Here is a 25,397-nt window from a genome sequence, read left to right on the forward strand (position 1 = left end):
GACTTGGATTGAAAAGTTACATAGCAAAGACACCACCGGCAGATGCTTCTTCACAGTACAGCATTGCTAGGATAGGTATTGTTCAGCGATACAAAAGCTTCCTTTAAAAATTAATTACCTTGAGCAGCATTTCTGAACAATAACATGCATAGTTCAGAGAACAGAAAAACAATTTTCCCAATGAATTCTTCATTCCAAGCCCTGAAAACTGAATGCAAACCTCTGATGGCAAACTGAGCTAAAGAAAAACCTGATAGAAAAACTCAATTTGCTGCTTCTCTTGGTGAACAAAACAATGTATGTGCCCAAATGACTTGTAGCTGTAGAAATAAGTGATCTCCTCCATACTAGTTGCACTAGCACTTAAGGTTGCAATTATACTGTTTCATATATATTATATTTATGAAATGATAATTAAAAGCTAAAGAAAATGCTAGCATAGATTTGTAGTAGAAAAACTATGAAAACAAAACCTATATTTAAAAATCTTTACTATTTTTATTTATTTTTATTTATGTGGGAATAATGTAATGCAATTATCTTTGAGGACATATTGGGAAGGCCACTATTTCAAAACTTTGCATTTAGAGTGAAAAAACTGACCTGTGTGCACTGCCGAACATTGCAGTCTCTCTTCCTGCATTCTCAGCTGGAGAAGATTACAGTTTCCTTGTATTTAATGCCTAATGGATTGAAGTTCCCATTTAATTTCAGTGGCTTGATCAGGCTGTAAGATAGAGCTAAGTCTTGCAATCCTTCTGCATTTTAATACACTAATTCCATTCCTACTCATGCCACTCATTACAAGATGACTTAAAATTACTATGAGCTGCAGATTAATATTTTTGCTATTTGTTTTGCACTGTGCAGCTTTAATTAATTACCTAATCATAGAAGTAATCATATTTCTTTGGTGACAAAAGTAATGCAGTTCAGCTTATCAAGTATTTGGGAATCTTTTGATGAATGTTAAAATTCAATATACAGATGTTATGGGTTTATAATTTGTGGGATGAAGGGTCTTTTAAGAAAGCCATTAATGTCACTTCCTTCATCACTGTGAGCAGTGCGATGCATACACATAGGAGCATGTATTTCATAGAGGGGTTTACATGTGAGGCTTAACTGAGAATGGAAAGTCCCTGTGCTCTGCCCAGCCATGTTTAAATGCACCTGTTAGATAAGCAGTCAGATCCTAAGCCCTTTGTGATTCTTACCTAGTTTCTTTCTGTAAAGCAGATGGATAATCTATTTTACAGCTGGAACCTTTTTTAACAAGTTCTTAAGGAAGGTAACACTTGGTCTATCCACTTTTTCCCTGTGATCATTAGTTTTTCAGTCTCCATTTGTCTTCTAGGGTAGTGGTACTCAGATTCTATCTTATTGTAAGATTGGGTTCTGCTGTGATCGGGCTCAGGCAGTTGCAATCCTACACTTATTGCCAAGTATTCTATTTACAGATGCAAACATTACAAGGCCTAGTGTCCTGATAACCACATAGTCAAAAAACTTAAGCTGAACTTAAGCCTTAACAGAATCTACACCTATCAGCACGGTAATCATGTCCTCCTGATTTTGTTCCCAGTGCCTACTTTTTAATTATCATTAAGCCACAGCATTTAACTGCATCCAGTTAGATTTCTTTTTCTCAGGAGAGGCTTGGAGAAGGAAATCTTTGCCAAAACCTCAATACATCTACAGCACAATAAATAAATAAATGCAGTAATTTAGACCCTGTCCAAGTCACGAATGCTGACATTGCAATATATACCACAGGTGTTAAAATTTACCATAAACAATACGTCTCTGTAGGATTCATTCCTTTAGATTTAGATGAGAGAAGATTCAGATCATTTATGATATAAATAATAGTAACAAAACCACCTGGTCTCACGGGATACATCTTGTAAAATCTTGGAACAGATGTAGCAGTTAAAGCTGGTTCCTATAGCCCTGTTGCTTTCTTATCTGACCTGGCTGGGATGAGGGGGAGATGCGATGTGCTGTGGTCACAGCTTCTGAACACAGCGTCCATATACTCCAAGCCTCTTCTGAAATTGCCAGTCATTAGTCATTAAGTGGACATGGGTTTTCACCTTTTAATACTCTTCAACTTCAATTTCCTTTTCAACTTTTTTTTTTTTTAATTGTTTACATAAATGCTGTTGCAACCTTAATTTGTTGCAATTAAGACATGGACAGGAAAGCAACCTGACTAGAGCCTTCAGCACTTTTAATGTGATAAAAAAAATCAGGTCCTTCGTGTTCCCTCCGTACTGCTTGGGGAAATCAATCGTTTGTCCTTAGCTGGGTATTCTCAGCTGGATGCTATTTCCTCCTGCTCCACAATCAAACCTAAGAGACTGGAAGACCATATTCCCAAATAGATTCTGCCACAGCGCTGTGACAAAAGACTGCATTACCAGAAACTTCAGAAGCCTCTTTCGAAGTGTAAAACATGAGTTACCAAGTCACCTGTGCACATCAGTCTCTCTGCTTTGTTAAGTTTCTAAAGTGTAGACAATAGGACTTTAAGTGATACCATAGTATTTCTGATTATGCTGTTAAAGCCAAGAGGATGCACTGTGTGGGTACTGGTGCTTATTTGTGATGTGCATGTGTTCGTGTGGTGCTGTCTGTGAGTAAAGCTGTAGATTACAAACCAGTTTAAGGAGCTATATACTATTCATGACTTTTGGTAGGCCATCTATAGGTTACTGCTGTAGAATAATTTTGAAGGAAATTAGATCTGTGATGTCAAGATTTAGTGATATTAGGACTTGTAGTGCCACATGCAATATGTTTCAGCAATAGTACAGTTCTAACAAATATATCTTTATTTTTTCCTGCTATTCACAACTTATCAGCATGACAGTATTCTTGTTTTGTGCTACTGCTATCAGTATCTCCTTTGTTTGCACCGTTGGTTCTTTCACTTTCCCCACCTTTCTTTCCCAGTCTATGAATAAGTCTGGAAGGCTGAACAAGCAGCCCATGCCTTTGTTCTTGAAAATTAAATCAATTAATTTTGCTGAAGGGGAGTGTTCCACTTATTTGCATTACATTATTTTTAGACTCCTAGGTGGTCTTTTCTCACTTTTCTCACATTTCCTACCTACTAAGGAAAAATCATAATACTGCAGAATAACTTTCATTGATGATAGGCATCGTTAAATAAAACAGAAGTGTGTTCACTTCTCTGTATCTCAGTTCTACTGACAATCAGAAATAAGTGGAATGGATGAACATCTCAGAACAAGCATTTAAATAGTTCTGGGAAATATGCACAAATGAATGCAACTGAAGCGATCACTGTTGTCACTACTCGGTGAAATTAAGTAATGCCACTTTGATGTTCTAGTAATAAGTATATCAACATACAGATAATATGACAATTATATTGAATAGTTGTTTGGTTTTTTAATTCTATGGGTATCTCAGTGGTCTTTTCCAACCTTCATAATCATATTACTCTATGATTCTATGAAAGAAAAAATATAGGTAGGTATCTGATGTATTCAGAAACATACAGGTACAAACAATGAAAATGTTCACAAGCAATCAGTCTTTTTTACTTACAGCATTATCTGCATATACAGTAACAGCATCTGCCAACATCCTGCATGTTTTATGAAAACAGAGAACAATTTTAGCATATGCATGCATTTTGAGGCTATATCCTTGTTACTTCTTTTGAAATTTTGACCTGTAAGATCCATGGACAGAGTGCATCTCTGAGGTCTGCCAAATAAATCTCAGGTGCAGTAATCTTCTCCTACATAGACTGAATATTCACTGACACGAGTGCATATTGTAATCTGTAGGAAGTAGTTTATCAGGGGTAAGAATTGTTCTGTGGATTGTAAAGAGCAATCTTCCTGTGAAGAAATACACAGGTGAGCAATTGCTGGCTATCAGCAATCTTGCGATTGCTCTGAGAAGATATCTGAGTTTATATAATGTCCTGGATTAAGCAGTAAGCAGCATAAAGCCAAATTAAAAATAAATAAGAAAATCACATGATTGAGGGAACAACATAATTCAAAGCCATAATCTAAAAATGCTCAGGGCCCAAAACAAGACAGCAATTTAAGGGTGTGAACAGGCATTTTCCAAGAGAATAGCACAGTTTGAGTCATTGCCACTGTAGCAAAGTTATCATATGCTGAAAAAAATCTGCCTATGAAGGAATTGCCTGTAGCTAAACCTACTGCCTTCTATCATTTAATAGAATAAATGTACACTATGGATGCTTAAACAGTTAAAAAAAATACCCAGAAAACTAACATGCCCAAACTTTTTGACTTGTCTTTCACTTACTAAATTTTCTGATCACTTGTATTGTCATTGGCATCACTGTTGGTTCTATACTCTATATATTTAAAAATCATGCTCTGGAAGAAATCCATCCATAAATAGCTGTCTGTCTGAAAACACATAAGACAGCATTTATCCTTAATGTGTACAAGGAAGTCTCTTGACATTGTTCACTGTGTGACCGCTCAAAGAGAAGATGGAGGCATTTAGGTCAAGCGCAGAAATACCAACTAAAATGATAGAAAATTCCTTAAAAACTTACTTTGCCTAGTGGTAAAATGGTATTTTCATGAAAGATACTTTATAGTGCAGTGATACTCATCAACACCACTGCATGTCCATACATAACCAGGTTGGACAGAGTTTTGGGCATCCAGGTCTAACGGGAGGTGTCCCTGCCCAATGCAGGGCTGGAGCCAAGGCAGTCTTTAGGGTTGCTTCCAACCCAAACCTTCTATCATTCATGCACACTACCCAGAAAATTTCACATAGAAGTCCTGAATTTAATAGTATCCTGTAAGTGAACAGAAAACAAATCCTATTCAAATACTGAATTCTATTTCATATAGAAGAGAAAGGCTGCCTGACCTGAAATTAAGCTCTGCTTTTGTCTTCATTACCATTACCACACAAAAGGAGAAGGTTTTCTAACAAAGGTGTAATTTTGCCACTGATTTGACCTCATGCTCTCGTTTTAGGGGCCAGATATGCAACCACTTACGTCGGTGGTGAATCTCCATTTGATTTCAGGCATGCAGGGTTACATCCTTCCACATGTGTGAAATTGGGGCAAAATTGCATCATTCTGGGCCCGAAACCTGCAAACTTTCCTCAGTACAAGTCCCATGGGATTACTGATACTTGCTCATATGTTAAGAGGAAAGCCAGCATACACAGGGTCCTATCTGATAGCAACTTTATACCCATTTTTGCTCAAAATGTCTGCTATATGCATGAAAGCCAATACCAATAAAAAGTACAGGGAACTTCCATGACATTACTAATAAAAGGTGTTACTTTATGTCCAGTTTCTGTTAGTTACACTTCAATATATTCCAATATTGTGTTGATTTCTTGAGTATATGCTACATCTTAGATTCATGTCTCAGTGGAATAGCTATTTGCAGCCATACTGTCGTACAGTCTCTTCAGAATCAAGATTGATTTGATTCTTTAGAAATGCACCTTATTGTTTAAAAGCAGGACACCTGCTCTTCTAATGTTTAAACACTGTGATCTTACAGAATGTGTTTATTGTATTAGTTTTGTATTGTAGATTATGATAGAAAATAGATTTTATAGCTTTTTAAAAGCAGTGACAATACTAAGCTTCATAGTGGCAGAACAAACTGTGTATATCCATGATATTAATATTAAAGCTGTGATTATATTTTGCCTTAAATAAAAGCCCAACCTTGAACTGTATGTCTTTGCATTGGATTGGTCAATTCTCTATCATCCATGGCAGCTTTGGTGACAGCACCTTTTCTTTCTGAAGTGACTCAGAGCTCCAAGACTTTCAGTGGTGTTGTGTTATCAACGGTAATATCATTTGTCTGATAATGAGGTAAAGCATTCAGGCTACAGATAGGGATTCATGTGAGCTATCCCATGGTCACAGGAGATAACAGGAGATGAGCTTCTTTTGGCCTTAAAGCTTGTCACTTTGCTGTTCAGTTTCACTTAGCTTCTATCCCATTACGTGGAATATGCATCTCCAGAAAGCCCCTCCATTCCCATTGAGGAGCATTAGAGCATTTAAATTAAACAATCACTGAACTGTCTGAGTTCCAAACAACCCTTAGAAACCATCTGGCCCAACTCCCCTGCAATGAACAGGGACACCTACAGCTACATCAGGCTGCTCAGAGCCCCGTCCAGCCTGACCTTGAGTGTCTCCAGGGACGGGGCATCCACCGCCTCTCTGGGCAACCTGTGCCTGTGCCTCACCACCAGTATTGTAAAAAACTTCTTCCATATGTCCAATCTAAATCTTCCCTTTTCTAGTTTGAAACCCCATGTCCTATCATGACAGACCCTGCTAACTAGTCTGTCCCCTTCTTTCTTACAGCCCCCCTTTGATACTGACAGGCTGCTCTCAGGTCTTCCCAGAGCCTTCTCCAGGTTGAACAGCCCCAGCTCCCTCAGCCTGATCTCACAGGGGAGTTGTTCCATCCCTTGGATCAGCCTATAAATCACCCAGGCTCACCCCTAACAAGGTTCCTCTGCTGACATCAGTTGAGCTCTTCAGCAGAAGTGAGTGATGGGGGTCCACAGTTGCCTGTGCAAAGGCAGTTCAAGAAACATCCCCACCAGCAATCACGTTGGCACTTTTCCAGTAAATCTGAAGACAACCTCAGTAGCATTAAGGAATAATAGCTGGCACGCGCACGTAGCTACCAGCGTTCTCTCCTTAATAAGCTAGTAGCATCTCAGACTCTGTATTTTGCCTTTCCTGTGTACTGCTAATGCCCAGGTCTCTGGCAGATCTGCAGTTCCCTGTGAGCAGGCGGAGATTCAGGACCTGTGAGGGAGGCACCAGAGCCGCCTGGGCGCGAACCAAGAGGCTGCACGGAGAGGCAGAGGGAAGTGGCAGTGACTGAACACCGGCGCGGGCACCATCTGCCAGCTCAGCGGGACTGGCCAGCTTCGTGTGGTGCCAGAGACTCAGATTCAGGGTGATACACTGCAAAGGCGTCTCCTGCCCTCCTGCTCACCTAGGTGGGCTCGAATGAGGAGAAGCCTCCACGGCCTCACGGGCATCCGCCTTCCGCCACAGCCCAGCGCGCAGGGCCAGGCCGCGCCTCGGCGGCCCCCGCCCCCCTACGGCTGCAGGCGGGTTTGCGGGCGCCGCCGCTCCTTCTTGCGGGCGCCGCCGGCACTCGGGTGGGCGCGCCGGGCCGCGGGGCGTGAGGCGGCTGCGGCGGGCGGCGATGAAATTCCCGGGTTCCGTCCTCATCTCCCTCGTCCTCTTCGTGGCCGAGACGGCGACCGCGCTGTGCCTGAGCGGCGCGTACCGGGCGGCGGGAGACCGCATGTGGCAGTGGCTGACGCTGCTCTTCGCCCTGCTGCCCTGCGCGCTGGTGCAGCTCAGCCTGGTCTTCATCCACCGCGACGTGAGCCGCGACCGGCCGCTGGTGCTGCTGCTGCACCTGCTGCAATTGGGACCGCTCGTCAGGTCGGTGAGTGCCCCGCGGCCGCGTCTGCCCGGGGATGCAGATGTGTGCGTGTGCATTTTCCTTATTTCTGCTCTTAACGTCCTGAGGCAGAGGGGCGCGGTATTGCTGATCTTCAGTAAACAGCAGTGGGAAAAATAGGTTAAGTGCCTTCCGAGAGGCTGGTGGCAGCTCCTCCCCACAGAGCCTCATGGTGTGCTCCTTCCTTCTTTCTTCCCTTCTTTCTTCCCTTCTTTCTTCCCCTCCTTTCTGCCCTTCTTTCTGTTGTATATTGCGTTTATTTCTTGTCCATATGTCTTTGTTGCAAATGAGGTAAGCTGTCCGATGGTTGTGTTTGTTCGTTGCTGTGTTATCCCTATCTGCATGCTCCAAGGTTACTTCCAAGAGAGAAAAGATTTCTTCCCTCAGCCTCTATTGCAAAAACAGGGATAGCGAGGAGCTTCTCTGTGTGTGCTGGAAGTACTGAAAATGCTCTTTCGGAAACAGAGTTTTTTGCCCCAAATGGCTTTTGGAATATTTTCAACCTAAGTTCAACTTGTGATGGAAAAGATTCTTAGGGAAAAAAAATGTCAGACAAAAAATTGCAAAGCAAGGGAAAAAAATGTCAGGTGAAAAATTGCAAAGTTGATGCAAACCTGTGACAAATTGTTTGCTATAGGCTTTCATTTTAAATTTATGTTCAAATCTTGAAAAGGGAAATAAACATATATATATATATATATATATAAGGAGAGATGTCCTCAACTTTTTGAAACTCCTCGACAGTGTGTTGATGGAAGATATGTTAAGCTCAAACTAACTTTTCCCAGCTAACTAGTGATAGGACAAAAGGTTATGGCCTTAAGTTGTGCCAGGGAGGTTCTGATTGGGTACTGAGAACAATTTCTTCTCAGAAAGAGTGGTGAGGCAGTGGCACAGGCTGCCCAGGGAGGTGGTGGAGTCACCATCCCTGGAGGTGTTCAAGAGCCGTGTGGATGTGGCACTGAGGGACGTGGGCAGCGGTCATGGTGTGACGGGCTGCTGCTTGGGCTGGGTGATCTTAGAGGTCTTTTCCAACCTTAATGATTCTGCGATTGAAATGAAGGCAAGCAGCCTGGACATTACAGAACATCTGATACTTCACAAAAACATCAAATTCCTCTGTAACCCTCATGGTTTGTTTTTGCTTATGTTTTGACGAGATTGCTGAGTTATGAACTTGGTTCTATCTTGTTTATGAACTACATTCTCTAAGAGCTCTGGTTTTCCAAGAGCTAGGAGCAACAAAATACTTGCATGTTTTTTGGAAAACAGGAGTGGAACCAAAGAGAAAACAACCAGTTAAACAAAGGGGCTGCTAGTGATTTTTGTTCTTCTAAAATAGTTACTTGAGGTCAAGACCGGAACAAATGAATTTCTTGTTGAGCTGTGAGATGTGAAGAAGGAAATAAAGAGCCTGCAGCAACAAATCAGAAGATTTTCTTTCTAGCTCTCTGGAAAAGTCATAGACCTCTGTCTCAGCCTTAACCAAGCCTGATTTCACTTTCCATTTCCTTTCAATGGCAAGTTTATCTGTTGTCAACACAAGCCATATCTTTCGTAGAAAATGTTTTCTGCCGTGTCAGTGAACTCCCAGATGCAGTTATTAGTGTAAAAACAATGGGCATCTGGAAGCCTCTCATTTTCATGTGGGCTGCAGTGCATGTGAGTCACCAGCATCGCTCCTTCTCCAGGATTTATTTACTTCTATTCAAAGAATCATTAAGGTTGACCTTAATGATTGACCTCCAAGATCGTCTAGTCCTGTCATCCACCTGTCACCAATATTGCCCACTAAACCACATCTCCAAGTACTACATCTATATCCTTTCTTTAAATACCTCCAGGGACAGTGACTCCAACCACCTCCTTGGGCAGCCTGCTCCAGTGCCTTCCCATTCTTCCTGAAAAGAAATAGTTTCTGATATCCAACCTGAACCTCACTTGGCCCTCACCTCACCACAACCTCCTTTTAGGCAGATACTGAGATGTTAAGGTCTCCCCTGAGCCTTCTCTTCTCCAGACTGAACAATCCCAGTTCTTTCAGCCGCTCCCTATAAAATCCCACATCAACTTCATTGTCCATCACTGGACACACTTCCAGGGCCTTGATGTTTTTCTTGTAGTGAGGAGTCCAAAACTGAATAGAGCACTCGAGGTGCAGCCTCACCAGTGCTGAGAACAGGGTGACGATCATCTCTCTGCTCCTGCTGACTGCACTATTTCTGATACAAACAAGTATCAGAAGGATGCCATTGGCCTGGGCACACCACTGGCTCACGTTCAGCTGAGCATTGACCAGCACCCCTATATCCTTTTCCTCCATGCAGCTTTCCAGCCACTCTGCCCCATGCCGGTAGTGTTGCCTGGGGTTATGGTGGCCAAAGTACAGGAATCAGCACTCGGTCTAGTTGAACTTCATCTCATTGGCCTCAGCCCATTAAACCAGCCTGCCCAGATCCCTCTGAAGGGCCATCCTATCCAACTTGGGCCTTCCTCCAACTTGGTGTCACCTGCAGATTTACTGAGGGTGCACTCAGTCCCATCAAGCAGATCATTAATAAAGATGTTAAACAGGACAGGAGATTCTCCTTAGCCCTTCTCATACAGTTAATAGATTTGTAAAACCATTTTTTGTTTTCCTTTACCACAGTGATCTCTAGAAGGCTTGGAGGTGTTCCAGAAGTGTTGCAGTGTTCCTGGGTCACTGTTTCCCAGCAGCATACATGCAGTATAGGGTGAAATGTTAGCCTGTCTCTCTAGACCCAGGATAGCTGGAGTAATGATTAATAAACAGAGGGCAGAATGATCATGTCACTTGACAAGCTTTCTTCTTGCTAAAGAACTGTACAAATTAAAGGAAAAGTTTGATAGGAAACAGCCTGATTTAGAATCATAGAATCATTAAGGTTGGAAAAGACCTCTAAGATCACGTAGTCCAATGTTGGCCCAACCCCAGCATGCCCACTGCCTACATCTCTCAGTGCCACATCCACACAGTTCTTCAACACCTCCAGGGACAGTGACTCCACCACCTCCCTGAGCAGCCTGTGCCCCTGCCTCACCACTCTTTCTGAGAAGAAATTGTTCCCAATATCCAACTTGAACCTCTCTTGGAGCAACGTAGCTTCAGAGAAATGCATCTACTTGTATACAGCACAAAAGCATGGGAAGTTGAAGTCCTTGGTCTGAGAGGACAGTAAAGGTCTTTTTTTCCTCTTTCTCACCTTATCTCCTGCAACAAAATGCTGTTGTGTGTCAGAAGAGGAAACAAATGTCTGGGCTGGGAATGCTGACATGTTTTCAGCATATAAAACATCACCTTTCCCTGATTTGAGCAGTAGGCTTTCAGTCCTGTGTGGGCTGGAATGCAAGCAGAGGGAGTAGCTAAAAGGAAAGCATGTGGCTGCATTATCGGTATCAGTATGGCTTTTACCATTGTGAGCTGAAGAGAAACAATGTCCCTGCGGCCTTTTTGTCCCATCTGAGATACTTTGAATGGAAGAGCCCTACTGTTAGGCACCTGCTGCCTTGTTTCAGAAGGACTTTTGGTTTATGTGTCTACCCAATGTTGATTTGGTTGTTTTTGTTTTTTCTTTTCTTCTCGAAGCTACTTACACCCAGTAGTCTCTAGGGGTCCCCAGCATGAAGCCTCACACTGTCCTCTGCATTTGATCCTTTGTTAGCAGGAATCCTGCACCTCACTGCCACAGCTCGGCATCCTTTTTGGGAGTGCTGGGTTAAATTAATTCAGATAGGGCCCATGAAAACAGTAGAACTGTCCAGGCTCTGGCCGTTTGCAGCATCAGGAGGAAATGTTAAATAGCCTGGAGGATGTGCAAGATGGTATAATTCAATAGAGAGCAGCCTGTTTTGGCAGGCTTTAAATAGCTCACATTAGCTTTTTAACCGTCTCTCTTGGATTTATGAGATGATATGAGTTGTTTAATGGTTTTCTGTTCAGACTCAAATACAGACAGCAATGCACTGGTTTATAGATAACCTGTGTATGCGTGTGATTTCTTCAGAATCTTTAAAGTCAGACATCTTTCTCCATTTCAATTTAATTTTTAGGGGGAAAAAATTTGGAAAACAGTATGAGAGTATCATGGTAGGAGAGAGAGCATATTTAGTTTAGCAAGCCAAATGGTCCAGATTATTTTGAATCCTCTGTATGACTGGGGAAAAAAAACACATCCTCTTATGAAACCTTCTTACGTGCCACCACCTTCCCCAGACACCCACGCTCCACCTGTTCTGCAGGCACTCGCTGTCCTGCACTGAAATTAGGGCACTTCACTCTTCCTGGAGAGTACACTTGCTGCACCTGAACTATTTGCTTGCCCTTTTGGAATTTTTTCTTCCACTCTCCAAGAGGAACAGTTTCTCTATAAAGCCAGAGCAATTTGTAGACTGTAGTTCCCAATAACCTCTGTGCCCGCACTCTTGTCTCCAGAGCCAGAAAGATTACTTGCAGTAGTTGGCTGCAGCAAGGTGACAGCAGATTTTTAGGCACTGGGAGGGAGTCTTGCTGTGTTTCAGCTTGGTGCCACTTCTGAATGCTGTAATGCTCCTGGATGCTTAGAAAATCTTTGGATATTTTCTCTTGCCAGAAGAGTTTCTTTTACTATATAAAATAAATTACAACACAGCAGTTGATTTCAAATAATGGCCAATACCAATTAGAGATTAAATACGTTTTTCTTTTCTTCAGAAAAGATTGTGATGAGTTTTTTGGCTCACTGCTGGCTTCTCCTGGGCCAGGGGCTGTCTCTGTTCTGAGCTCATTTGGACAGCACCTAGAGCACGAATGATGTCTCAAGATTTCAAGTGTTTCAGCAATTCTGGTAAATAATAACTGGATGTATTTTTGCTTGTATATTGATCCACACTTAGGATTTTGTTTGAAGAACTCTTTGTGAAAAGACTTGTCTGCCCTTTTCTATTCAGCGAGTTATTGATAGGTAAGGAGGTGAACTACAGAATGCAGATTTTTAGCAAGTGAGCATGAGCAGTCAGGGCTGACAATGTTGGTGCTATTATACCTTGAGTCAGCTGGATGTTTTATTTCTTACTATCTGACTTTCTGAAGACAGTACTGGAGTGACATATTGATGAGAGGCTAGTGTTAGCTTGGTGGTGCCTCCTTCTGAGGAAAAGGAAGAGGAAAGCTAAGTGATTTCTGGTGTCTTGAAGTGCTTTGTTAGCTGAGTAGAGAGTCCTGCTCACAAGGAGCATGCAATTAGGAGCTGGTTCTGTCTGCCAAATGAACTTCTGTTGTGGAGAAAACAAATTAAAAGCAAATATGAAACAGATCCATATATAAAACACTGATGAATGTTTTCCCCGGAGTTTAATGGGATAAGGATATGCACAGCAGACTTTTGATGGGATCAGACCTCATTTCTAAAGACATAAGGAGAAGCAGAATGATATGCATGCATACGTACCATGTGGACAGCAGCAAAGAAGAAGGAAGAGGTTTATAACACTGCCAGAGGAGATTGTATGACCAAAGTTAGATTCCGGAGCTACAGGAAAATAAAGAATAAAGAAAATAATGTAAAAAACTGCTGGTGGGATGGAATTGTCAGTCATTAATGTTTTGGGCACCTAATTCAGCAGTCTGGAATTAAATAAGTACTGATAATGCTTCACACATGTTGTGCAAAATGTTATTCCTTACGGGTGTTCTGTGTCCTGCTTGATAGCTTAGAATAGCACAGGTCTAAAAAACTCTTCTGTGTAGGACTTCCTACTTCCTAGGACTTTAGGAAAGCCAGCTAGCTCTAAACTTCACAACTGTTGATGCATCTCCCTCTTTTGCAGATGGGGTGAATATGCTTAGAGTCTCTTCAGGTTTTTGTTTTTTTTTTCTTTGTTCTTGAGCAGATGCATTAGGTGTCCAGGATGTGATGAGTCAGTGCAATGGAAGGTAGGATCGTGAGTGAGGAGCAGAGCTTTATCTGACACAGATAAGTAATTCTGTAGGAGCAATAAGTCTTTGCACACCTAACTAAAGAAAATGAATTTGTTAGAAACGGAGTTATAAGAGAAATCCTTTTGTACAATGGTTGTGAGCACACCTGGATAGACCTCTCAAATGGACGTTCGCTCTTACAGCACTTGTTAAAGGTGGGGAGTTCCATATCTTCATTGCACACTCTTCATACCACCATTATTTTGCCTGTATTGAAATCCCACACATCCACGATTCAAAGAGGGAATGAGGTGCTCGTTCTCAGCAGGCATATAAGGATGGGAACATTCCTCCTACAGACAGTGTGGAAGATGAATGTATTGCTGCTGAATCACTCTTTGCAGACACCATCAGTGTCCTTGAAAAAGTTTAGCTGTTCCTTCTGCCAAGATTCGGCAGCAGGAGAGAAAGCAGCACATCTTTTTCTCACCTCTTAACTTTTGGTTAAGAGTAATTTTATTTTTTTTTCTTATATTGAAGTAATTTTAGCTCTTTCTGAGCCCTTGGCTTTCATTGCTTTGCATCCAGAGAAGCTTTCCAGTTCAGTGCCTTCTGCTATGAATGAGTGCCTTTTGGAGGACCCTAAGCATCCCTGACTTGGAGGGATAGTTTCTGCAGAACTTGGGATCTCCCATTCATTTTCCTCCTGAGCAGCAATGAACAATGAGCAATTGGGTCTCCTCTGGAGTTCCCCATTCTGAAGGAGACCTCTAAGCAGTTGCTTTGGCTGTAGCACAATCTGGAGTCTTGAATGTGTCTGTCATTGGCCCCAAAAAGCATGACCTCCAGAAACACTCCTGTGTAGGGTGGTTAGTGCTCAGGAGAAGATGAGCATCACTGCTTAGGTAATTTGAGTCCTTGTGCATGTCATTTTTATTGCTCCATTGTTCAGTTATAAGTCCCCTCTGTCTGTAAGGTATGCTGGTCAGACCATTTATTTCACACTGTACTGGAAATGTCTGCTTTTTTACATGGGCATAACATTTCCCACCACACACATGGAACTCAGTGTACAGCTACTTAATACCTAGCTAATAAATAAAAATCATGTGCTTGCTCCAAAACCCATTTTTATGTTGATTATAGTATTTACTATAGTCACTAGTCCTGTGAATCTTATCACCTCTTTTATGGGATTACTGCATATCTGATGGGTCCTTAGACTGTGTCTTGCTTCCAATCATGCACTGCAAGAGTTCAGAGGCTGATGCTGAGATCTCATTTTCTATAATAGCTTCAAACTGTGGATGAATAGATGGCTGTGAATACTAAGTGAGATATAAATGTTTGGGATCTTTCTTTCGGAACAGAATCAATTTGTTGTTTTCAGAATCTGCATTGAGTTCATAAGCTGTTGTGCTTTATTAATTTGTCACACTTTACTTTTGGCTGTACTGATTCTTTCACGTGGAACAAAGCTGGCAGGGACTGAAAGTTTAACAAGGGGACAATAGAAAGTCATCACTGTGAATGAAGGCTCCAGTGCATCAGGCCCTTCACATGGCTTTAGTGATGATAGCAGCTGAAGCTCAGTGAATCGAGGATAGTACTACAGAGCACTGAAGCTGCCCTCCATCTGGAATAGCTGAAACTTGCTAGTGACCCATTTAGGGGGGGAAAATGAATTTTTATTAGGGCTGCTTTTCAGTTCAGTCTGTGTGCTGTCATAGGTGCTGAATTGGCAATTGTTCTTGGGGAGAAAAAATGAAAAAAAAAATGAAGTTGAAAGTAATAGTCTCAGGCAAGCATAACTCCATGCTTTGTAATTGTGAGATACTTCAAATAAAGCTTATTTTCTATTTATATTTTACAAAAACTCTTGGGTTTAATGTGTCCTACAGAAGGCTCAGATACCGTATTCCAGCAGCTATTATCTTTGAAGGCAACCAGGTGGAGCTGATGAACCTCAGTAAGGCATGTTGGAAAGAAAGAAGATGACATATGTGTCCAGCCATGGGACCAGAAGTGAAGCCACAGGGTGTCCTCACAGATGGGGTTTCCTCTCAGTTGAGGTTCTCTCTCAGCTGGGAAAGATCTTCAGCATAAGCCAGCCTTCATTAGCTGTGCAGCTCATGCATCCATTCTTTCTAATTTTGAAGTCTGTAAGTGTTAGGCATAAAAGACAAAATATGTTCTGTCCACATTGTGTTTGGGAGATTTTTTTTTTTTTCAGTATTCAAAATTCAATATTTTTTTAATACCACTTCTCCACTTCTCCACCACAGATCCATATCTTCAGGAACCTATGCAAAAACAGAGCATTTCTTTTCCCTTTCTTTACCTATACCTTAGTAGATGCTTGCTTGTTACTACTCCTTTGATAATGTTGACTGTTCCCCTGAGTGTTTCAGATCCTGCTTGTTGCTGAAGCCCATCTTTGACACTTCCATATCACAAAACTCTCTTAGAATTGTGTCTGTAAAATTTTTCCAGGTCTGAAAATGGTCACTGGAAGACAATTTCAGAGACCTTCAGAAATCTGTCTGAGGCTGTATTGTCTTGTTTAGAACTCAGGTTGACTAATTTCCCTCACTGCGATAACACTTGCTGTTGCTGGTCCTTTTAGCCCTTTTCCATCCTCCCCCGAACATATGGATTATTCTCTGTATGTGGGTAGAGGCAGCACGTAATAAAACCATGTTAAAACTATATCTGATTTATAAAGAGGAATGTATGCACTGGTACTTTCTTTCCTTGAAAATTAATGTGTGGCATTATGTAATCAAGGGGGTTTGGTTCACCTGTATTTAAAGAGCAAGGAGACGCAACAACTGGAAACACTGCATCTTCTTGGAATATTCTTGCAGTACTGGCATTATGTTCCTTAAATGTTGCAGTAAATCTAAGGAAACATAAGGAATAAAGCTCCTATTTATGTGTCTTCTTAAAATAGGCTAATATGAGTTGTGAGATGCTAAATTGCTTGTTCTCATTACTGCTGCTATTGCTTGTTGGCTCTTTTTTGGAACCACTGCTTGGTAAAGCAAGGTTTGAGTCCAACTGTGTTTGCGGTGTTTGTACCCACTTGTACTCTGAGCCTCCCTCCAGTTTCTTGAGATGTTCTGCTTAGGGCAAAGATATGAGAAGGAGCTTTATTGGTCACAGCTGTATGCTTAACACTGGAAAACGTGAGAATCTGAAGAAACACCTTCTGCTTGAATGCTATATTGGGAAGTGGTGAACATTGGGGATGACTAGTCCAAGAACTTTAATAGGACAGCAGGAGGCAAGGGTGGCTCAGAGGGGGCAGCCAAACCTCTCATTCTCAAGTATTCCTGCTAGCAGCTCAGAGGGCATTCCCAGATTCTTGTCCTCTCGTCACAGTAGTTCATGTTTTGCATAGCAAAATCTGTCTTATTGCAAATATACCAAAAGGAGAAAATGTGGTTTGTTCTGTTTAAAAAAAAAAAAAAAAGAAAAAAAAAGATGACTTAATGGCTTAGTATGTCATGGCTTAAAATACTAACTGGTGAGAAGACTTAAGCTTTAATTCCTGTTTTCCTGTTATTCTATTTACTAACTTGCTTATAGGTGCGTGGAAGTCTTTTACATTTACTTCCATGCCGGCAGAGTTGAAGAGCCCTATGTCAGCATCACAAAGAAGAGGCAGATGCCCAAGGATGGGTACTCAGAAGAAGTTGAGAAGGAAGTGGGCCAGGCTGAAGGCAAGCTGTGTACCCACAGGTCTGCATTCAGCAGGGCCTCTGTGATCCAGGCGTTCCTTGGCTCAGCACCACAGCTCACACTCCAGCTCTACATCTGCGTCCTGCAGCAGGAGATCACGGCTGCCAGAAGTAGGTAGAGCTGTTGTTACCACCTTCATATTTTGGTGGGTGTCTCAGTTTCATCTGGGACAGAATTGTTTTCTTTAGACTGTCTGGTATGATGCTGTGTTTTGGTTCTAGGAGATAAACAATGTTGATAACAGACTGATGTTTATAGTTGCTGCTAAGCAGTGCTGTACAGAGCCAAGGCCGTTCACACCAAAGAGCCAAAGCAGCTTGGAAGGGAACAGAATCAGGACAGCTGACTTAAACTGGCCAAAGGGATATTCCATACCACAGGACATCATGTGGAAGGAGTTCTGAAGAGGGTTGGAATTCATCTGCCTCTTTTCCACTGCTGGGGGGCTAGCTGTGCTTCGGTCAAGGGGTAGTGATCAATTGCTTGTGCAATCACTTGTGCAATCACTATAAAAAGTGATAAAAATCACTTTTTATATGCATTCAGATATATATATGTATACACATTTATATATATATAACCTAACTATTATCCTTTTTTCTATAGTAAATAGTTCTATCTCTATAGTTTTTTTATTCCTGATTTTCTCCCCCATCCCAGTGGCAAGAGGGGGCAGCAAGCAAAGGACTGTGTGGTTGCTGAGTCACCTGCCCCATTAAACTACAGCCAGTCCTTTAGCTAAACCTTTGTCAATGCTATGTCTTTCTCCTGTAATTCATGGCATACATGAATTTCTCTGGATGATCAGATACTTACAAGTGTCTGACATTCCTCAGAATTGTCATTTCTTTGTCTGCCAAGAATGTAAGATGAGGAGTGAAGACAGTTGCTGAAGTAAAATAAAGTCTGAAAGTTTGTGATAAAAACCATGAAAATAAAGCTTCAGTAACTGTTTAGCATGAAGTGCATAGATGTTATTCACACTGATACTCTCAAGAGGCGAATTTCCTCCCATTTAAAAATGAAATTATTCAGCTGATTAAAAAAAAAAACCACCTCTAATTGTAGCAGTGTCTGCTGTCTCCAAGAAAAGAAGTTTTGTTGATATGTTTTTTTTTCAACTTGCTACTATTTATAGTATCACTTTCCTAACAGGAATGAATTGTGCTTTCTGGGTGGTCTTGCCAGATATCTTAAGATACTTCCCCAGTGGCTTTTCTTTAGTTCATGAAGCTCTGACAACAGAGTACATTTTTCATTGTTTGAGCATGTTTCAAGTGTTTTTGATTATTAATAGTTTTTAAGTGTTGAAGTCGTATCTGAAGGAAAAGGTTTTGATATCCATGTGTTTTGCACTAGGTAAGAAAGTTCCCATATTTTTCAGAGATTCTGAACAGCTGTTTAGAAAATTACAATATGGATATAAAGTAGCCTAAGATACTTATCTGCATCGTATCATTCTTGTGAATGTAAGATAATAGTAATATTATATTTGTGATGTGGCTCACCTAGAGGAGAAATCACCCTCTTACCAACTTCTGAGGTGAGGAAAAGACCAGGTCTTGAAAAGATTCAAGATAACAACAACAAAGTGTTTCTGGAGTGATTCTGGAACTGCACACCTCTGACCCGTGAGAGAAGTATCACTTTCTGGGAGTAGGCAGAAAGAAGAGCAATGGTATGTTTATAGGAGCTGTTAGAGGACTTTGGATTGTTCCAGTGGAAGCTACTTTCCTTTATGAAATGATACTTCTTGTTTGCTCGTGACAAGTAAAAGCTACAATATTGTCACTCTTTGGTATTTCCCTTTGGTTGCCTCCAACTGTCTTTATCACAGGATTTAAAAGCAATGTTTCAACTAGTGGTAGTATTAAACCACAGTAAGCATGGGCTGGTTTGTATCCATTGAAGAGTGCCTTTTTCAAAGGCTTGAGTTAATATGGCAAGTTTGAGATTGATTGAGATTCATCCCTAAAATGAAATCGGGTAGTAAGATTTATCATCTTAGCAAAGCAGAAGACAAGCTGAGTTCCAGGACAGAAGCACGCTTTCTCCAGTAGATGTGTGTTGTTTATGTGGTTTGCTTGTTTTGTGTGCTTTGGTTTTTAAATTCTGAGAGCATTCTCTTGGTTAATTAGCTCATAGAGGTTATTTGTTCTCTCACAGCTCTCAAACGAACACAAAAATAGAGGGAAGGTGTTGAAAGGAGCCACACGAATGGCTTTGGCCATAGTGGTATTCTTGGCTCCATTTGATTGCTCTTTTGCTTTTAGACAATGTTTTCTGAAGCATAAAGCTTAAAAAATATCAGCTCAACTGTACTGCTATAAGAGAGATGTTTAAAAATGCAAATTAAAAATGCAGGTGTGAAACATGCAAATGCATTACCATTTTCAGAGAACATAAGGTACGTACAAAATCACAATATAAAGTGGCTTTTTTTCCAGTTTGCTGAGTGCTATTTAAAATTCAGATGTGAAGGAGTAATTAATTACTTCTCCAAAGTAATTCAAAGTATTTGATGATATGCATGGGAGAGAGGTTAGCTAAAAGGATAGAGAAAATCATGTGAAAAGTTATCAGAGATCCCTAAATACACTGGTTTCTTTCAAACTCATGGTCAGAAATCAGTAATTTTAATTAGAAGAAAAACAGTCACAGTTAAATAGCTATAGCAAAGTAGGAAATCCAGTTCATGTGTTGGATAATGACAAAAGCTACCTGAAGGCTGTGGCAAGCACTAGTTGTTAAACATTACAGAAGTAATTGACATAATCAAGAAGTGCCAATTCTGTTTATCTTGTTTTATCTGATGCAATACAATGCTCTGTAGTGAGACCATTTAGCTTGGTTACTTTCATTCAAACTCTAAACGAACAACAAAATCATTTTTACTGTCTTGTGTGATTTGCATTTGAAGTGCTCCTTGCATGCAAACAGTGCAAAGTTTGAAAGTATTGAATGAAGGCGCTTAAAATTGCTCCCCTAAATCAGCTATTCAGCATATTGTTAAAAACTGTGAAGGAAGCATGCAAATACTGACAAAACCAAGCACAGCTAGCACTTCTGAACACTGAGATACTTCTCTGTTTACTCTGTATGTCCAAGGCCTATACATCCATATCTTACGTAGGTCAGAATCGTTCTCCTGTTTTGCAACGGAGCTGTATAATTGCCAAGGACAGTACAGGTACAGACAGTCCTGGGCTGGTGGTGGGGAGATGCTTGTGATTCTTCTGTGCATCCTGTCTTTTATCTGCTTGGAAAAGTAGTAAGTGAGGACCAAAGTTGGAGGTAGAGTTAGAGTAAAAACCCAGAAATGGATACACAGAATGGATATGTTTTTTTCTGCATTATACCCTACTGGGAATCCCCAGAAGTGCCATGAAGACATCTGTGCACTATGGTGATGCAACGCCTTCTGCAGAACTGATCATTCTGGTTTGTCTTTTCTCTCCGTAGGTATTTTTATGGTCCTTTCTCTTCTGTCAATTGTATATGGCGCCTTACGCTGCAACATCTTGGCTATTAAGATTAAATACGATGATTATGATGTCAGTGTGAAACCAGCTGCCTACCTCTGCATATTCATGTGGAGAAGCTTTGAGATTGCTACACGCGTTACAGTGTTGGTCCTTTTCAGCTCAGTCCTTCAGATCTGGACTCTCCCTGTTGTGCTAGTGAATTTCTTTGGTTTTTTCTTTTATCCATGGATTCTCTTCTGGCAAAGCAAGTCCCCATTTCCTGAGAACATAGAGAAGGCACTGAGCAGGGTTGGCACTACTATTGTCTTGTGCCTTCTTACCTTCTTGTATGCAGGCATTAATATGTTCTGCTGGTCGGCAGTGCAGGTGAAGCTCAATGATCCTGACTTAATTAACAAATCCCAAAATTGGTACCGATTGACTGTGTATTATATGCTGAGATTCATCGAGAATGCATTCCTCCTGCTGATGTGGTACATCTATAAAACTGATATCTACTTATATGTCTGCGCCCCATTGTTGGTCTTGCAGCTCCTGATAGCTTACTGTATGGCTATCCTCTTCATGTTGGTGTTCTACCAATTCTGCCACCCATGCAAAAAACTGTTCTCATCCAGCATTACCGAAGGTTTGCTGTCCTGTTTCATGTTCTGCTTTATTTGCAAGTCTCCCAAATCCTCCACCCTGACAGACAAAGCGGATTTGAAATCATCTGAAAATGCTGATGAGTCACAGAGCAGTAACAAGACAATAGATTCTCCGAATGGGAATCCTCATCAAAGTGTTTCTTCCAATGCCTAGTTCAACTGGAAGCAAGTCTGTGCCTTTGGAACGTGGCAGATCAGCTGCTGGGAATGTTGGGCCTCATGGATATTGTGTCTTGTGGATGGGATTTCTTTCTTGCAGGTGTACACTGCATGACAAGTGACAAGCCTACCTTTGTGGAAAACTGTGAGTTTGGGTATGTGTACCTGACTGTGTATGGACATAGAGAGCAGTCATTGTTTGTAGACTTCTGTTTCAGATTTTTATTTTTGCACATAGGTTTATTATCCTGTGCCTATTTTAAAATCATTATAGAAGACATCCTTTAAAATCTAGCCTGAATCTCATCTTACTCAGGAAATCTGAGGATGGAAGGAAACGCGTTTCATTTCAGAAAGGATGTCATTACGGCATGTCACCCTCACACAGACACAGAGCATAGTCTTTGACTTTAAACTGACTGTAGCTGTGGTCTGCTTTGGTTGAATTGCAGACTACACTCTAGTCAATGTGATAAAATAATGCTTCTCTCTTTAGCATAAGAATTTGACTTCTACAGTGCACAGTAGCCTGGGTTGCCAAGAAAACAGCTAATTAGCTAGCACTAACGCTGAAATGTGACTGTTACTGAGAGTGGACAGAGGGGTTACTGGCTTATGCAGTATTTTACTCTTCATATTTGCTGCTTGTTACTAAGGGAATTAAATTTAACACAGTAAGCGTAATGTTCTGGAACAGCTTGGTGTACTGACATCACTTAAATACTACTTCAGAATCTGTGATACTCTGGTATTAGGGTGGCGTCCACTTCACATAGCTTGAGATATCTTCAAGTTTGGTCAACAGTATGAACTAGTCAGCTAGGGGCTGTCCAAGAAATATCTCCAGTGAGTGATTCAGCATTTCTGAAAATGTTGGCTTAGGTGACATGAATCATTCTCTGAAGACCTACTGCTCTGTGTTAACCATATGTCTTGACAGCTGATCTGACTATCTGTCTCCATTTCAGATGGCTAAAGTTAGAAAAGACAAGTGCTCCTCTGACTGTCGGAGGGGTCGGAGCAGTTGGTAGCACATGAAGCAGGTGCTTTTGTGATAACTCCTTTCTGACTCTGTATTGTGGCTGGGTTGGTATCAGTAGTGCAAACCCTCTGGCATCTTTTACCTCATAAGTACTACTGGCTTGAAGTCTGAAAGAAAGAAAATGGAAGTTGTTGACTTTTTCTTCTATGCACTATATCACCACAAATGAAAGTGTTTCTGTATTTTGCAAATCACTGGTGAAACTTTAGCGGGTGGATAACCAAGGAGTACAATTTAGTGGAAATACAAAACAATACAGCTATATTTAGAAAGAGTAAGTGAAAGCATTTTGCACTTTGGTTACTTAGCACTTTGAGTTTCTTCTTTACTTGACACATTGTGATTACTATTGAAAAGAAAATAATTCATGACTCAAAGTACCTTCTCGTGCCTCAGCTTAACTTCCAACCTGCTGTCATGGAGAATGTGAAGTTCTTAGGTAGGGATCAGATCAACACCATTTTATTAGAAATGCCTCAAGTTGGGGTCTGAAGTCATTTGTAATGGGATTTCACATGAAGTACTGCAAAGAGCTAAGCTGTTTTTATTTTTTTTGTTTACTGCACTGTAAATGAAATGTCTTCCTACTTCTGTTTTATAATGGAGTTATGTTTTTTCAATTTGCTTGATGTGTGTATGTATGTGTATTACACAATTAAATCATTGGTGGGTGGTAATGTGAGTTTCTGGTGTGAGCTTAGCATAGGAACATAGCTCACGTATTTGGGAAAGGCACCAAATATCTCTGCTCTAGTTTCTCTCTCTGAGAAGTGTTAAAATGGTGAAGCAATTCCTTGAAAACATGTCAGTACTTCTCTCTACTTGTATACATAAAGGCACTGTACAGTATTTCCATGTACTTTTCTAAATTATTTCAGATTATTGTTATTTTTTTTAATAGTGAGTTGAAGGAGCAATTGAGAATGTGGTCCTTTGCTTCCAAAACTTCAGAATTCAGGACACGGGCAATTTTTTGGTGTTCCTAGCTAGAACTGAGTATCTAATTCATAGATGATGATTAGTGAACTACAGTCATTGCCTATCTACAGATGTACAAAGATGTAAAACTTTGGTGGTTTCACGTGTAGAGGTACTTCAGAACTATAAAGAGGGCTCGGAAGTCTTTAAATAAGACTTCAGCACTGGTCCTGTTGTGAATTTGCCATTTGAAAAGAGTGGGAACTTCACAAACCTCAGCTAGTGAAATGTTTATGCTTCAGGTAAGTCAATAGTAGCAGAATTATGCAGCTGGGAGTTCAGTGTGTGTATGTAGTGGGTACCATTTAACTTCACATACTAATGATGGATGCTAATGTGTAAACATGTTTTTAGAGAATGTGCCATATTACTTCCTATTTTTATAAGTGTCCTCGAATGCATGCATAGAAGTTGAATATTTAAACCATTAAACCTGAATATTTAAACCATTATGAGAAAAAGATTGTTTGGGTTATATTGCTGTTACATGGCTTTGCCATAGTTGTGCATACCAGCCAAATGCAGTTAAACACTCCATCAACATGAGTGCCATTGCTTTAGCTGTGCCTCATGTCTCCTCAGCATCAGTTGCTGATTGACTTATCTCTGCTCTGTGTATGTTCTGAGCTTATGGTGCTGCCACTGCTGAAGGGAGAGACAAAGATGTTCTGTTGCATTAAGACCAGTATTTTACAAACAAGCTCATGTTTCTAAAGTGTCCTATAATGTGAGGAAATGCATTTTATTTTTCCAGGGTAGTGACAATCTAGATAGTGTTATTATCAATGCACTCAATGGCTGCACTGGGAGAAGAGTTGTATTAGCTAGGAAAGATACGTGTTTGAATTAGTGATGTCTACCATTGTTTTAAGTGTTACAGGTGTATGTGTCACTGAAAAGGTACAGGGCTAATGTTAAAAACTTCATTCACTTCAGTAGTCCTGAGTCACACAAAGGATTGCTCGGTAAGGATTGTTCATGTAAATGAGTATGCAAGATCTAGAACACAGAACATAGGTTTTCTTTTATACTTGTAAAACAACGCATTAAAATGTTGAAACACAAACTTAAATTGTGTTGGTGTCCATTCTTAATACAGACTTTTAGAAGTCCAAGCTACATGTTATATAGTATGCTGTCAGCTGTTAACACACAGAACAGAAGATGTTTTTATGCAAATCTGACAGAATAATAATCTGATTGATTTGGGAGTTCTTCATCCAAAATCACTGGGTGCATCTAATGCTATTTAGCTGGTAGAGAACTCAGCAGAAGATGTAGTAGTTGGTTTGAGAGAACAGTGTCATACAGAACAAGATTGGCATAAGTTATTTATTGTCACTCCTAGTCCCAGACTTGACCAACAGTTTATGTATAAGGCTGTATGTGCACAAATAACCTATAATCTTAGTGAAGCTAACAAAGCTTACAATCTATCTAAAATGTGATCTTAGTGAGGCTAGCAAAGTGTAAAACATTCATCACTTACTGAGAATCTGTATCAGCAAGGCATCTTGACATCAAGGTATAAGGGATTTCTGTATAGGGGTAACCTTGAGGCTGCTCACTATTTAAGGAATAAGATAATTGATTCATAGTCATAAGTTGCTTTTTAGGTGTGTGCTCAGTTGGACTTCAGCTGTTGAACCAGGTTTCTGCTATCAGTTCTTTCAGCCCCTCAGTTTGTGACAGATTTGTGGTCATTAATGTGTTTTAGCAAGAACATTATTGGTACTGTTGCTCACTGTCCATCCTGCAAGGTCTTGGGTCCAAGGCCAGGTCAATGGAAGGAGTTGAGGGAAGGAAGCAGGAGGGGTGGAGTAGGAGGAGCACACTGGCACAGTGTTTGAAGGAGGGAAATAGGTTTGAACAAATTTGTGAAGACTACGGTTTGCCAAGAGGAGATATGCA

General features: G+C 40.8%; 1 protein-coding gene across 1 annotated transcript; it reads left to right on the plus strand.

The window, feature by feature from the left end:
• Positions 1-7,250: 7,250 nt before the first annotated feature.
• Positions 7,251-21,461, plus strand: XK (X-linked Kx blood group antigen, Kell and VPS13A binding protein; the record flags this gene model as incomplete). Its single annotated transcript, XM_079537095.1, has 3 exons — positions 7,251-7,495; positions 17,023-17,285; positions 20,638-21,461. 3 exons carry the CDS (start codon positions 7,251-7,253, stop codon positions 21,459-21,461), a joined length of 1,332 nt encoding a protein of 443 aa, XP_079393221.1.
• Positions 21,462-25,397: the final 3,936 nt, after the last annotated feature.

This window comes from Tetrao urogallus, assembly GCF_951394365.1.
Source record: "Tetrao urogallus genome assembly, chromosome: 1".
Classification (NCBI taxonomy): Eukaryota; Metazoa; Chordata; class Aves; order Galliformes; family Phasianidae; genus Tetrao; species Tetrao urogallus.